This window comes from Labrus mixtus, chromosome 9 (genome assembly GCF_963584025.1).
Source record: "Labrus mixtus chromosome 9, fLabMix1.1, whole genome shotgun sequence".
In the NCBI taxonomy this organism is placed as follows: domain Eukaryota; kingdom Metazoa; phylum Chordata; class Actinopteri; order Labriformes; family Labridae; genus Labrus; species Labrus mixtus.
The window spans coordinates 8,538,361-8,554,446 of NC_083620.1; the positions used below are offsets into that span (position 1 = coordinate 8,538,361).

Genomic DNA, 16,086 nt, shown 5'->3' on the forward strand with positions numbered 1-16,086 from the left:
GTGGGAGTGTCACCCACCTGGGGGAGGGGTTACTGCCCTTTGTGATGTCATGAAGGGAAAATCTCCAAACGGCCTGTTTGAGCACACATTTTCTGAAAAGTGGAGCAGGCAAAAGACGGAGAGGATGGACTTTTCTCATCATTGGGGGGTTTGTAGACGGACTAGGGACACATATTAGAGTTAGAGGAACATGGTGCATTTTGCATTATATTTGACCTTTTAGTTGTGTTTTGATTTGGTGGTTTGTTCAGCTATTAGCTTAACCCTCATGCAGGGATAAGTAGAGTTTATCTATACCACAAAAAACTGCATTCTGCAGGCGAATGCCCTGACTGAGCAATTTCAATCAGAAAAAGTCGATTGTTTAGAGAAGTAAATATTAACAGCGGCATTCACTCCAGAGCGCCCTCTGTTAATCCCACCACTCCAGCTTCATCGATATCGCATCGACTACAAGATTTTGCTCGTCACCTTTAAGGCTGTCCATAACCTCGCTCCTCTGAAGTCCTACACATCAACACACCCACCCGCACTGTCAGGTCTTCTCACTTCACCGCCTGATTCGTCCGTCCGTCCGTCCGTCCACCCTTTAACCGCTTGTTTTTTCATACTTTGCCTTCTTCATTCAGCAGGAAACGTTTGCCCGTTCGTTCTGCTTCCCCCCTGGGATGCAGTCACTCATTACACATGTACAACAATCACGCTGAGTGCAGGCAGACATGTAGCGCGGTGGAAAATAACTTTAATAAAACTCCTATGAAAACAAAAACAGCGAAACAATAAAAGCCTGTACATTTGACAATATCCAGTGTCTAAGACGTTTGAAGGCGAGTGGTGCGACGCAGCGCTGCAGCACAGAAACACCGACAGAGAAAAAAAAAAACCATTATAGGCTTCGGCCCGGGCCGTAGGTTTTATATAATAGGATATGGTTCATATACTCGGATATTGCACAAAAATAAATCACAGACGAGAGGCGCCCTGTGTGTCGGAAAAATAGGAAGTAGCTTTGCATCGCAGTGTAATGTCCATTAGGATAAACCCCGCCCACACAGGTCCCAGGCTCCACCCACACCTGCTTGTATAAAAACAAATACACTTATAAAGGAGAGCGACACGATTTCACATTCAGTTCAAAAACAGAGAATTAAAACCACAGTATGAACAAGACAATGAGTACAGACGGCCTTTAGGTTTTGGTCCTGTTGAGATAAAAGCATCAGGGGTCAGAGAGTGAGGCTTTAAGATTTTAGACTTTAAGAGACCTCACAGGTGACGACGCACTGAGGCCGATAATTCACTTGTTTTGAAAAATGAACAAAGAGACGAAGCACTCTGCGAGTTTAAAATGAAATAAAAATGAAGTGTTTAGTTAAAAGACAACTTGAAATTTCACGTAGACATCTTTTTGAAAACATTCCAGTGTTCGATGGTCCGAATGATTCAAACGCCCGACCGACAGGCTCAGGACGTTTCTTCCTCTAACTGCAGCTCCTCTTTCATCATCGTTTCTCTGTGGGCGAATAAAGTAGTCTGGCACATAAACATCTGGTAATAAATTCTTAAAATGGCAAAATTAAAAAAAAAGTAAGGTCTTAAAAAATACAATCTTCCTGCAGTTTTGAGGCACGCTTAGAGGCAGCGGTGGAGAGACTGTTAAGACGCACTTCCTGTGGGCGTTGTGCACATTGTTTTCAGAAATGGGGGTCAGACCTTTTTTTTCAATTCCGCCCTCTCCACTTCCCTCTCATATCTCTGCTGACCTAACAGCAGTGGAGGGGCGTAGTCACACCTCAACCCGCCTCAGAGTCCAGTCCTGTCTGTCCGACAAAGTTCAACCGATCCAGAACAGGATCTGTGATGTCAGCTCGCTCCTCAGGGGGGCCGGCCATCTTTAGTGTGGGCAGACTGGGTGCTTCAGTTCCCCTTCCTTTGACTGTGCGCTCTTATCTGCTGTTGTGCCTGTGCAAAACTTGCAATGATTTTAACCCACCATGATTCCAACGAAATGTCACACGACCATGAATCCGGATTTTCAGGACGCACCACGCCGGAGTGATGCAAGGCGAGGAGGAAATCAGAAATTAAGGGTGCAGGCCAACTGGACTGTGTGGAGAGTAGGTACGATACACAGGGCTGATTCTGCTGTTTTTGGATATTCTGCTAATTTCCCTTCTTTAACCCAGGTGGCTGTCGCTCTGTTTCCTCGCCACACCTTTTCCTCCCTCGCTCCCCGCACACACACTCCTTCTCCGTGTCCCCTCGGCCCCTGACCCCCCCAGCTTTAAGGGGTCTCAGCTGCTCTACGAGCGGTTGTCTTTGGCCACATTGTGGGCCATCCAGTTGACTTTGGTTGTCCAGCTCTCTCTCAGGGCCTCGTCAAACTTCTGCCTGAACTGCTTCAGCGCCTCCTCGTCCGTTTTACCCAACGCCAGAGAGTCCTGAGGAGAGACGCATTGAGGGAGAGGGTTAGCTGCTTTAAGGGGGGAGTTGAAGGATTTGACAGAAATGTTTGCAAAATGTTGATACTTTGAGGTTGGTAAAAAATTTGTGTGTGCGTGTTTACCTGTGTGTGTTTATTCCTGTGTGTGTTTGTGTGCTCCTGTGTGTGTGTGTGTGTGTGCTCCTGTGTGTGTGTGTGTGTGTGTGTGTGTGTGTGTGTACCTTTAAGTACTGGATGTCCTTGACTGAGGTGAGCTCAGGTAGTCCAGCGGTCAGCATGAGGGCGAACAGCGTGATGAAGAGGTTTCCATTCTTCCTCAAGATGAGATAGGCCTCCTCGCAGTACTGACGGAAACTACGAGACCAACACACACACTTCATTACACTACATCATCAACAGGTATTCCAGTACACGATGTTGTTCACTTGTGAAGTTTGCTTTCAGGGAAATTAAAACCATCATCCTCTTTCAACACGCTGTAAAGAAACGCAAACAAAGCAGCGTTTTGATGATGACCACAGCTCCCGTCTAATGACTGACATTTCTGCTTTTTAAGAGGTTAACAGATTTAAAAAAAATCTAAAAGTCTGTGGTTGGGTCATCGTCATGCTCGAGTTGAAGCAGATCAGAAGAAGTGCACACTTTGATCTTCATCGCGTTGTGCTGATTTCCTCTCAGAGAAAACCTAGATCTGCATCTCTGTGAGTAAAAATGAACGAGGTTATCACCACCGGCTCCTGAAAGGTGACACACAAACACTTCATGTTTTAAGACTCTCTGTCAGCATGAGGTCGATTTAAAGTTCTCATTAAAAAGCTCTGAGGATCAAGAGCAGTAAGTAAAGTTTTCTGGAAAAAAAAAAGGCAGTCAGTAAAGCTGCAGTCATGTTCTCTGTGTTGTTCTCCTTTGTGCTGCGACTCGATGACCTCGCTTCTCGTAAACAAAGTGTCGCATTACGACGTGGTGACTTATGTATACTGTAAGAGGTAACCGTGCTCAGGTTTGGTCGGGCCTCGAGTAATGTGAGTGCAGGTCATCGGGGGACTGGGGAAGGGGGGCAATAGAGCTCCGGCACAGGACTCGTGTGAGTCAGTATTAAAACAACAACAGCAGCATGATGGGAACTGCAGAGGATATTAAGCCGATTTTTCTTTCTCGGTGCAATGTAGTATTTTCTGCCATCCAAAAACATAACAGCTGGGGGGGTTGTTTATATTCAACACTTCCTCTTTCCCGATGATGCCTCAGAGGACCAGATGCTCACCCGACTGTTCTTGTTGAATAACCGGAGAGACAAACATCATTGCCTTGGCTTCTACTGCCCTCTGCTGGTGGGAGAGGATACTGCAACGACTCAAACAAGCTGTGTTTCTGTCCAATCAAAGGCTTGTTTGTGCTGCTACGTAGGAAACACAGAAAGTTCTTCTGCTTTTTTCCTGACCGTCATTTGGTTCTACATGTTTTCTAGTCTTTTAGAGAACGCCTAAAGAACGCCTCTTGCTGTCAAAATGATGAAGGATGATTCACAAGGTCATTTATCACCCGGAGGCACAGACAAAACAAAACAGATGCTGCATATTGTAATTTACCTAATTTTGACAAACATTGAATTCAAAACTGTGTAAAGACGATATCTTGATATAATTTATTAACATTTGACTTCAGATGAGATGTTTTTAAATTCAGGTTTGTTGCAGATTATGCTCATTTCACTTCTACAGATTTGTGCTGATTTAGTCTCTGTGTCCACTTAGCGTCTTTTTTCAATAGTTTTCAATGAGCAGAGCCTTTGCAACAGCAGTCGGGTTTGCAGGAAAAAAAGTGAAGCGTCCAGCGTCTTTTTTTCTGAGCTCTCCACCTTTTTTGTGCAGTCGATCTGAATGCATAAACTGAAAATATTTCATTTTTTCAGAAAGGCACTGGTGACGTCACCAGCACTCTTTTACAAATGTATGATATTCCCCGTAGTCTTGCCGCCTACAGATCGTGTCTTGTGCCCAGATCCTCCTCACTCCGTTTCTGATCAGAAAATAAATGATCTCAAATATAAAACATGCAGTAAAAAGTAACGGAGAAGTGTCGGTCATTCAGCGGCCGTTGTCGACAGACTGTTGTCATGGAGACAGGACGGACGTGCAGAGCTTTTCTTCTCAGCGCACAAACACAGCAAGGAAATAACGGTAGGTGGACACGGGGCATTCATGATTAAAAACTTGATAACTTTTAGAAGAAGTTTGAGTGGAACAAACCTGCCAAATTTCTCCGTGTATCCCGTCTTGCCCTGCTGTATGACGTGGATGAAGTCGTGCGTGAGGATAAACGGCACGCGCTCCCTCTTGATGCCGAACTTGGACTTGAAGTTTCCCAGGATGTGACCAAAGTCTATGTGGAAGAGCTGACGGACGAAAAAGAGCCAATCAGTGAGCAGCATGAAACAAACAGAGGCTGAGTAATGAGCCGGGTGACTCACCTGTCCCGTGCTGCGGACCATGATGTTGTCGCTGTGGCGGTCTCCGATCCCCAGGACGTAGGTGGCGACGCAGTAACCTGCGCAGGACAGCGTGAACTCCTCGATGACTCGCTCAAGAGCATCGCTGTGAGACCAAAAGACCAAAAAAATTAGCTCATCGATCACTACCGCCTCGAACACCTCGTTAATCAATCAATCAATCAAGCTTTATTTCAAAAGCAGAGTTTTACAGCGACGCAAAACATAACACCTCCATGTACAGAGGCTGTAATCCCCCAAGCAGTCGGCCCCGGGCTTGAACCCGATATGTGACATCTTCTTCGCTGCATGTTCATCCCCCTGCGCTCTCTCTCTCTGATTGAAAACCCTTTTAAACGTAAAGTAATGAACTGATCAAATCCGACATAAAAGACTGATTTCATTGTTTTTAGTTTCGTTTTAAATATATTCATATTCTCAGCTCCTCTCAGGTCCTCCTGCAGACCGGGCCAGCGTCTCGAAGCCTCACCAAACGTCTTTGTTCTGACGTGGTACAGCAGGAGAACCGTTCTCCGTAGTCCAGCCTCAATCCTGGATCAGGATGATCCTGGTTTATTGGATCGAAGTAATCCTCATCCTACTAAAAAGTTAGGACAACACAAACTGAAGATTTGATCCAGAAGAAAAAGGCTGTGTTCGGAAACCAGGAAAGACATGCGAGAAAGGAGCCACAGGTCGGCCGGACCTGAGCCTCCTCACATGGGGCGCGTGCCACAACCACTGCGCCACCAGCGCCCCAACTTCTGGGGACTTTTTGAAGAGGAACTATCCACCAGGGTGTTCCCTGAGAACCATAGGTACTTCTTTCTGTTTGTATTCACACTGCCATGGTACCTAATCTGAAGCAGGAGCTACAAAGGTTCCTCTAAACCAAGTTCTAGGAACTAAAATAGTTCATAGTTACTGTGGTGCAGAATCAAGAAAAAAGGGGAGGGTTCCAACAGTTCCTAGAACTATGAAAAAGTTCCTGCGGTCTGAAAGCAGCTTTTGTTTTTTCTGTTTCACACCAACCATGCTCTGATGTTTATTATCAGCTTGTCTGAGGCTACATTACAGATCAATGTACTGTTGAGTTCATATATATAGTATTCTATACGACCAGTGTGGCCTCTGCAGTAGACTCTGCAGTGCTCCAGTATTTAAGGAGTGAGCAGCACCTGAACTCACCTGGAGTTTCTCTCCTTCAGCCAGTTGAGCAAGGCGTCTTTGTTGAAGGCAGCAGCTGCGGCTACGTTGCTGCTGGTCAGCTGGATGTTTGCGATTGTGTCTGCCGAGGAGACGACCTCGATCAGCCCCGCTCGGTCCCCTGTCGCTAGGCAACCATACGGAACGATCCTGAGAGAGAGAGAGAGAGAGCGAGAGAGAGATATAAGACAAAGGGCTTAATGCGACTGATTTTAAACATTGTGACCGTATGCACCCTGATCTTAAAGTGTGAATGAAAAATGACCCCAACAAGAGCTAAAAGCCGCTGTAACACTGGTAGTGTTAATACAGCTTGCTGTATTAACATGCTGCTGTTTACCCTGAGACGAGACGGCACAGATGGAACCATAAGGGGAAAACATTTAGATGATTATGGGATGGGCATGTGGAGCAGACAGATGATACCGTTTCCTCTTTCACATTGTTTGTCCTTCTCTTCTTCAAGTCTTCACTTTGCAGGATGTAGAAAAATAAGATGACTCTGACAAATGTTCCACAGGAAGCTTCCTTCTCTGCTCAAATGTACTAACCCGAGACTTTTAATCAAGCAGCTGAGATGGCTCAGTCAAAGAGACTCCATGTGTATTTTGTTTGCATTTTAATTTAAGTCTAGAGACAAAACATCGCCAAGGTAACGGGGTGAGTGATGAGTTTCAGGCAGCTGATGAGTGATGATCTGAGCATTTTGAAAATCGAGAAATCCCAGACGCAACTCACATCCACCACATCATAAAGGTTTCATTACATCGTCCCTTTCTTCATTCCTAATATCCCATCCTTGTGATCGACCTGTGAACCAGCGTCCTTTGTAATGTGACGCACCGTCGCCGAGCTCAACTGTCAAAACAACCCCCGACACCGCTCAGCTCCAGATGTGTCAGAGTATGACCAAGAGGAACGGTTTGTAGACGTGCAAGAGTGTGGATTTGATTAGGATGCAACGCCTGTGTGTGTGTGTGTGTGTGTGAGAAAAGCTAGGGTGTAAAAGGGTCAGAGGTCAAACTAGCATGGGGTTATTTAGTGTGTCCTCTCCTCTGCTGCAGCCTGGCAGAGCTTCCTCTTCCCCACCGAGAGCAGGAACAAATAAGCTCGACAAAGTCTTTCTGGTAAACAAACACACAGACACAGAGAGAGAGAGAGAGAGAGAGAGAGAGAGAGAGAGAGAGCGAGAGAGAGAGAGAGAGCGAGAGAGAGAGGGAGAGGACCCTGCCCCACGGGCAGGTTGTAATCGCTGTTAAACTTTATGTTTTATCAAATTAATCGAGCCTGACCGATAAATCAGCCGGCCGATAATATCAGCTGATATCGGCATTGGCTGATTTGATCTCTGATACGTGGCGATATACAATGAGGTTTATTAAATTTAAGTTTATTTATTTTCATAATTGAGCTAATTGTAAAAAAAAGTTATCTTATCTTCATTATAAATCTTTACACAAGTGTTTGATAACAGCAACAATCGGAGTGTACATCTATATCTATCTCTTAAGGCCAAAAATACATCGGCCGGTAAATCGGTGTCTGATTTTATCGGCCCCAAAATTTCATATCTGTCGGGCCCTACAAAATAATCCCCATTTTTTTGGAGATTGCAGTTCTGCCCATTCCTTTTTTTGCCCACTGGTCCACTCCGCTCAACCTTGCAGGTTAACATTTTCGTACATGCACTTTCTGTTGAAGCAAAACTCAGAAATTCAACATCGACGTCAAACCTTCAGTCAGAGTTGCCGTTTGATCCATTTTATATAAACATGTAAAAGAAACATGATTATAGACTTTGGTTTAGCTGCTCTAGACGGACGAACTCACCGAAGGTCCAGGTTAGCCTCCTTCCATAGCAGATCCATTAACCTCAAAATCTGGAGGGTCAACATGTCCTGCCTCAGGTCTGGGGAGAGAAAATAAGTAGAAAAGAGGAACGTTTACTTTACTTTGTGGAGTAAATTTAACTTAAAGGTGGTTTTGAATAACTTTTCATCCTCCCCTCCCCACTTTTGAGCCCTCCTACCATCTCCATTCTTGAAGATGATCCCCAGGCTGTCTCCGCCCAGCAGCTTGTTGTTGTAAACAATCCAGAGCGGCTTCATCTTAGAGTCCATGTACCGACACCTCTCCACACTGATGGATGAACCAGAGAAAGGGGAAAATGAAGACGTCTGACAGAGATAAAAAGTTCAGCATGATACTCTGATCTGAGCGCTGTCGCCTCACTTGATGCCTGACAGCAGGATGTTGGGGTTCAGAGGGGAGTGCAGGTCTGACAGAGTCTCCGAGTAGCCGCTCTGCCTCAAACATGTCATCATGGCCTCCTTGGTCAACATGGCCTCCTTGGTTTTACTGCGAGCGTTCTTGATGGTTCCCAGCTTGATTAGCTCGTTCACTGACTTTAGCTTACTCAGGGCTTCCACCTAAAACCACCACAACAACAAAAAGAACGATTAAAACATGTAAATATTTCCTTAAAAACACGCCGTCAGCATTGTGATCCCAAACACGTGTGCACATTCTTCCAAACAGGGAAGTGGCTCAGATAAATATCTGCGCTGATGAGGAAGCATGAGGAAGTGTCGAGAGGACTGACTGTCAGGATCTGCAGAGGGTTCAGGTTTAAGGGTCGGAGGGGGACTCTAAAAATAACAGAAATCTAGTTCCTGCAGGGGTTGACAAAACAATTCAGCTATTCTCATTTTTCAGTAAGAAAAAGTAGAGTTCAAGTCTGAAGCGATAAATACATGAATGGGACATAATGCATGTTTGGTCCAGTTGTTTGAGAGTAATTTGATCGGACAAGTTATTGGGTTAAGGCCCTGACACACCAAGGAGATCGCCGTCAGTCTATCCTACTTGGACCGTCGGTGAGCGGTCTTCGTCCTAATTTTTGCGGTGAGTCCGGCTCCGTCGGTACCCGTCTGCCTTTTTTTTGGGCCGATTCGACATGTTGAATCAGTGTCGGCGGTCGGTTAGAGGAATCTCTGATTGGCTGTTTGGAGGTTTCATTTATCTCCAGCTCTCTTCTTTTCTTTTTCCACTAAAAGATCAAGGGCTGACAACGGCAGCGCCATTTTCAACTTTTTATCAGACATTATTCTCCATTAGCAGTCTACCTCTAATACGAGTGGTGACCGACAGCGGTGTGATAAATGGTCTTCTCGTATCATAACAACGGACTACCACCCCCTGCTGGCATGGAGAGTTATTTCCTCTCACGCATGCTCAGAACGTACGTGATGGTTGGCCGTCGGCTGTAGTCTTTGTGGTGTGTTCAAGTGCAACTTTTTGGCCAAGAAGTGAGGCGACGCCACAGGCGGCCTTCATCGCCACTAGTTCTTTGCCGTCTGCTTGGTGTGTCAGGGTCTTTAAACTGCTTTCCACCTTCAACTCTGCTCTGTGTTGCGTCTCACAGACAGACTGTACCGCTCTAATTAAACTCATGCAAGTGACCTACCTGTTTTTTTAGGACCTCAATATGAGGGATGCTGCCTCGACAGTAGGCCTCCAGAATGAGGGCAAACTGCACTGAAACAGCAGGCATGTGGATCTCTGACCTGTAGAGGGCGGGGGAATACAACAAGTCAGAGGAGGAATCTCTGAGGACTCAACTGTTGTCCTTTACATACGCATGTCTGTGTGTCTGTGTGTGTGTGTGTGTGTGTGTGTGTGTGTGTAGCTCACCGTAGATGCCAGAAGAGGAAGTGTCCAATCTTGCGGTTCCCCTGAGCACGCTTCAGCAGGAAGTGGGTGAGGGCGCAGTCATAGTAGGGCTCATAACGCAACACCTGCACCAACTGTAGCAAATACTGTGACAGCTCCTCATCACTAGAGAGGAGAGAGAGAGAGGACGATGGAGGAGGGAGAGGTTTTTATAGCTACAGATACTGATACTAAAACTCCTGTGAGGACTCTAAATCTCATCCTGCTTTCTTTGAAACAGTCAAACACAACGATCATTGTTAGGACTTCTCTGGGTAAATATTAAAGGACGCTGTTTAGGCGGTAAGCTGTTAATCATCTACTGTTAATCGTGTGATACCAACCTGGCAGCAGCTTTTATTTGCCTTTATTTTAGAGATAGGACAGAGGACAGAGTCAGATATCAGGGAGGGGGAGAGAGAGAGAGAAAGTGTAATGACCTGCAGGAAAGGAGACACAGGTCGGATTCAAACCCGGGATGCCTGCTTGGACGACTATAGCCTCCGTACATGGGGCTCGCTCACTAACCACTAGACTACCGACGTCTTCAAACACTTTTAATACCTGCTTTTTTCCTCTAAATCGTCGGCTGTGTCCCATACACTGGTGGGCCCAATATATTAGAATAAACTGCTCAGGCGCCGTCATGACTCAGTGCTGCAGCCGCTACCATCACACATTGTACTCGACCTGACACGGTTGAAAATTCAACCTCCCCTTTCATTGTGTACTGCATACTGTTCTGGGATACATAGCGACACAGAGCAGGCTGGCAGCGCCACTTTTTAACATCTTTTCTCCGTCTTGAGGTCGTAATCCTGCAGGTTTACTGATCAGTGCATAAAGCGTGTGGAGCGCTGGTTGAAAAACTCCTCAATAAGTCATCGAGTGACCATCGGAGGTGAGCAGCACGACTTGCAGACTGTCGATCAGTACTTCACAACTTTTCTCCGTACGCTGAGAGATCAACTAGCGTACTGTAGCTACAAGAAGTGCAAACAGACGGTACCAAAAGAGCGACAGAGCTGCACAGAAACTGACTGTTGTGGACTTCATCATGCAGGACGACAGCTTTTTTCTCTCTGAGACACCCCGAAAAATAAACTGCGTCTTATATATACCAGTTTAGACGGGATATGGAAATAATAAATCTCCTTGCTGATCGTCTCTTTTGCTTTTGTAGTCGATAAAGATGCACCAGTATTAATTCCAGTATGTTTCATAAACCAGTTACAAACGACTCACAGGAGCTTTAACTGGTGCATTGAATCATATCTGATAAATACAAACTGGAAGGAGGAAGGGGGATGTGACAACATGTGCATCGGGTGATATAAATGAAGTTTGAATATGAGAGAAAGAAAACAGAAAGAAGGCCATGTGTGTTATAAAACAATGTCGGTGTGGGGGGATAGATGAGTTCACCTCATGTCCCGCAGACAGCCCACAGCGTATTCTCGGACATACTGGTCAGGGTAGTTGAAGTCCAGGAGCTCCAGAGCGTCTCTGGGACACAGTTTGGGCCAGATCTGAAGGAGCGCCTGCAGCTGAGATCGACATACAGACACAGAGAGAATCAGAACATGGTGCACATTTATCAGAGACAGAATGTATAAAGCTCTGTGAATGAAAGGTTTCAGACATGTTATGGATAAGGCTGCACATTCTCCCTTGGCATATTATTAACAGCAGAGAAGGTGTAAAGGTAATACTTTAGGATCAGATTTCTGTGCTGCTGCACTGAAGTTAACGCCCCAGGTGTCTGCCTGTCACAGGTGTTTGTTTGCTGCCTGCTGTGATTGAGCAGTCGCTGCTTTTCAAACATTATTCTGTCTGCAGGCTGCATCAGCGTCTGTCCACGAGAGACATGAAGGCTCCATCTAGACACATTTTCTGTGTCAAAAGGAGGTTTATTGGTGTGCACAATTGTGTCAAATTTATCTTTAACAAGTCATGTTAGCGTCATGTGAAAGATGTTGAAGCAATGTTTAAAGAATGTGGACAGAGGAGGACACAAAGTCTGATCCTGAGGGAAATTTAAAATCTTTTAAGGCTGTAAAAACTTTTTTATCTCCTCCTTGATGGATGTTAAACCATCAAAATCCTGTGCCAAAGGTCAGTGGAAACCAGTAAAACATTCATCTAAGAGGTCATAGTGTTACATTTTGAGACAACGTTAAACTACATGGGCTGTTTGTACAGAGACATGAAGAAGTGTTTATATCAACAAAGAGTGACAGAAGATTTGAAAAAGAACCGTTATGAACTTTTAAAATGAGTTCAATTCAAAGAAAATCACCTGCTTGAAAGACATTTCTCTAACAAATGAGAACAATTTATAAAACAATTTTAGATTTAGAAGTCTTAGGACCTGATCACACAAAGATGTAGCTCTCTTTCTGGATGATGTTCTCTGCTCCAGTGTTTTTTTGGGCGTGCATAAAAGTAAAAAATCAAATGAAGTAGGAGGATTTACCTACGCTTTTTAGGACTTTTTCCCCTCCTTGTTTAGGAGAGAATCAACGACGAGAGCTCTACAATCGCTTGAATCTAATTTTTCCCCACTTATTTTATTCACCTGCACAGACGCTGCTGCAGCCTGCAGACAGAATAATGTTTGAAAAGCAGCGACTGCTCAATCACAGCACGCAGCAAACAAACACATGTGACAGGCAGACACCTGGGGCGTTAACTTCAGTGCATTAACACAGAAATCTGATCCTAAGTACACCGTAGGGAATTAAACTTCTGCATAGCCTGTGATGAAAGAACTATTTAACTTGTTTTCATCTTTAATTTCCAAAGTTGTATTAAGGGCTGATTCAACAAATCAAACTCTGGACTACCTGGGCCATGTCCTCGTGTTTGCTCCACTTGACGGAGAGCAGCAGCTTTGGCAACGACTGCGGGAAATTCTCCCGGCAGTCGTAGCGTAGTGTCCAGATCAGGTCCTTCTCGTTTTCACACAGCTGAGAGAGCGGGTCACGCTCCATGATCTCCTTCAGCTCTATGTGGAACTTCTTACCGCCACGACCCTGACAGAAGCACGGAGAGGAGGGAACTGAAGTCAGATGATGTTGGGAAGTTTGAGACAGAAAAGAGCGAGGAGATGTGGGGGAGAGAAACAGGGAGATGTGTGGACGAGAGAAAACCGAGGAGCGCAGTTACTAAAGGACTCTGATGGTGAGTAGCAGGAGAGTCTGTTAAAGAACCACCAGATGGCAGGAGTGTATCAGACATCCGGCTTTTTCTCTACCTTCACTGAAGTTAATCAAAATTCAAACTAAGGACTAACATCTTCAACTTGTCTCTGCTGGCGGGTCGCATGCTGTCTGACATATGAGCTTTAAGTAGCCAGCAATAATAAATCTAACAGAGTGAAGGATGTGTCGAAATAAAAACAGCAGCTCACTTTAACATTTGAGGAAATAAGTGGAGCATTTCACCTCATGCACATAGAGTGAAAATAAACCTGAAGTTGTAGCTGTAGCTGATCCATGGTTTCCCGACACACACCCACATTAAAGGGCTGCGTTCAGACATGCCCTCTACATAACACAGGGTTACATAACCCGCTGTAACACACCTAGAGACGTGTTTGTATCTGAGGGGCTGACACAGGAGAACACACAATCATCTGATTAGCATCTTGCTACTGTTAAAGGGGACTGAAATGTTTGTGCAGCTTCACTCTGTCAGAGTGGAAACAAAGGATTCCCCAGGAACCTGTCAGCGTGTGCATGTGAAGTAGAAGTGTACTGTGATCTGTACGTCGACTCACCATGGGTGCACAGTCGCTCGCTCTGGCAATCTGTGCAGCTTTTTCCAGTATCTGTAGAAAAAAACAGCACTGTATGAACACATTCATAAAGCACTTTTTGAAACACAGGTGCAAAGTGCTTCACAAAATCACAGATTGAGGACAGGTGGACAAGCACACACACACACACACACACACACACACACACACCAATATAAATCACATAAACCAGCACGCATTCAAACTCAGATACAAGTAAAACGCACAGACAGACAGAATTTATTAAAATGCTGACCCATAAAAAAATAGTTTTTATCAGTCGTTTTAAAGAAACTACAAATTCAGTAGACCTAATGCTTTGGGGAAAACCTTTAAGGAAACGCACGATCACCACTGGATTTAAAATATGAACGAGGAAGTGTTACAGCCCTGATCAGAAGATGGGAGAAGGTGGCTGCTAGATTAAGGACACAGTGATTCAGTAATGTATGTAAGGGCCAGGCCCTGCAGGGCTTTGTATGTAATGAAGAACATTTTGAATCCTAGAGTGAAGTGGAAGCCGATGAAGGGAAGGCAAGACTCATGCACTCGTACAGAGCATTAGTGAGGCGGAGCACATCCTGATCCCCTCACGCTAACAGCCACCACTTCATCATAATCACTACGCACCATTATGAAGAGCACCGAGCGACTGCCATGACAAACTGCAGTCAGGTCTGTTTGTGAAACGGCCTCATCAAAGCGTTTCATATCGGGCTAAGTCTACAGATAGTAATGTGAGAATCCTTTCAGACCGATCGTGTTTGAATCCATGCCAGCAGAAAAGACAGATTCAAGCTCGCTGCCGCGTCCAGATAGTGGCTAGAAGGGATATGAGACGGACTGTGAGCTGTCTGACCTTGTCGAAGGGAGGGAAGATGATGGGGTGTGACGAGTACTCGGGGAAGTGGATGTGCAGGGCTGTAGCGTTCTCGGTGTATGGGTTGGTCTGAATGGTTCCTATGGGGTTCAGCATCTCTTCAAGTTCGTCTGGAAGAAAAACAAAAACAGGGTAACTGTGAGGCTGCACATCACTGGAGAAGCTAAATTAGCCCTAGTTACCGTGGTAACTACATGAAAAGTAAGCATTGGTGTTTTCTCACATGGATAAAACTCCTCAAGATCTCAGGCTGAGCTGCATGTGCGGATGAGTACAGGCATATTTTTCCCGCACTCTCTCCTACCTGCCTCATAGAACATTGTTTGCATAAAGCCGGGGTGATCCGATGTGGCAAAGCAGCAGAAACTTTCAGGAAAATTCTCCGCGAGCAGGTGGGATGATGATGTTTATATCACACATCTGGTACGCAACAGGTGCATCTGTGCAAGTAATAAAGCTGCTCCAATCTGTTAACTTTATTCCTTTCCTTTGTTTGTTCATTCTGTGAATACGTCCAATAAGCATGACATTTAACAATATCGGCCGATGTTAGCATATCACATGACTTTCGGCATGACCTAATTTAAGATAGAGATTAGAAAGATATCGGCCGATATATCGGCATCAAATTTAATTTCGGTATCGGCCCCAAAAATCAGATATCGGTCGATCCCATAAAAAGAAGTAGCTGATATGAGGGCAAAAAGATGCCGTTACAGTTTCAGACTCTACCAGCTTGGATGTCCACAGCATCTCTTTTACGTTGTGTCCTCCCTGTTAACACCCCCCGCCCCTCCCTCATCTGACAAGGCAAACTTCCCGCTATAAGGGACATGTGTGAATGAGACATTTCAGGGATATGTTGTCCTGAATTTTTTGTGAATTTCCAGGAGTGCATGTGTGAAAACAGCTCCTGAGTGTTAGTCTGTGTGTACCAGGAAAGGAGGACCAGCAGTGCAGGATGATGTCTCCGGTCTTGAGCTGGCCTTTGTAGTCAAACACCATGGTGTTGACCCAGGCTATGGGGTAGTGCTGGTTCACACAGAGAGAGAAAAAGTGAAATTACTATTCAGTCTATGACATCATAAAGACGCTCTCTTCATTTGACCCACTGCCACCTGCAGAGAGTAAACACCTTCTTACCACTTTCCCTGCTTTGCGGATGGTCTGGTATTTGTTTATGTGAGCGTTTTTGGTTGACTTCTGCTTCTTGACTTTATCCATGACGGCGTAGATGGCAAAGCAGAGGCGGGTCATGCGCGGCAGGTCGCAGACGGAGATGTCAAACTCCAGCGTGCTGTCCTTCCACGTGTGGTCCGAGCGCCCGTTGCTCTCGCTGCTCACCGCTGGCTTGCACAGCAGTTCCGTGCCATGGAAGAGCCCCGCCCTCACCTGGACCTGAGTGGGAGGGCAAATAAGAGGTCAAGCAACACTGTAGTGTCATACTTTATATACTACAAGCCTGTTTAGTACAGCCCTTAAAAGGTAGAAGTAAATAGTAAATGGACTTGAGCTTGTAGCACTTTTCTAGTCTTCTGACTACTCAAAGTGTTTTTACA

General features: G+C 45.3%; 1 protein-coding gene across 2 annotated transcripts in view; it reads right to left on the reverse strand.

Moving 5' to 3' along the window:
- Nucleotides 1–725: 725 nt before the first annotated feature.
- The window catches only part of pik3cb (phosphatidylinositol-4,5-bisphosphate 3-kinase, catalytic subunit beta), a 61,935-nt gene continuing 46,574 nt past the window's right edge, over nt 726–16,086 (reverse strand). For both annotated transcript variants that reach the window (XM_061045598.1, XM_061045597.1), the window contains exons 9-24: nt 15,671–15,925; nt 15,463–15,559; nt 14,507–14,637; nt 13,630–13,680; nt 12,695–12,883; nt 11,274–11,395; nt 9,831–9,974; nt 9,604–9,703; nt 8,370–8,566; nt 8,167–8,276; nt 7,968–8,046; nt 6,120–6,287; nt 4,914–5,037; nt 4,693–4,838; nt 2,665–2,797; nt 726–2,441 (exon numbers count right to left, since the gene is read on the reverse strand). In XM_061045598.1, coding sequence (XP_060901581.1) covers nt 2,304–2,441; nt 2,665–2,797; nt 4,693–4,838; nt 4,914–5,037; nt 6,120–6,287; nt 7,968–8,046; nt 8,167–8,276; nt 8,370–8,566; nt 9,604–9,703; nt 9,831–9,974; nt 11,274–11,395; nt 12,695–12,883; nt 13,630–13,680; nt 14,507–14,637; nt 15,463–15,559; nt 15,671–15,925 — 2,184 coding nt within the window. In that variant the 3' untranslated portion in view covers nt 726–2,303. The remainder of the gene's footprint in view (nt 2,442–2,664; nt 2,798–4,692; nt 4,839–4,913; nt 5,038–6,119; nt 6,288–7,967; nt 8,047–8,166; nt 8,277–8,369; nt 8,567–9,603; nt 9,704–9,830; nt 9,975–11,273; nt 11,396–12,694; nt 12,884–13,629; nt 13,681–14,506; nt 14,638–15,462; nt 15,560–15,670; nt 15,926–16,086) is intronic.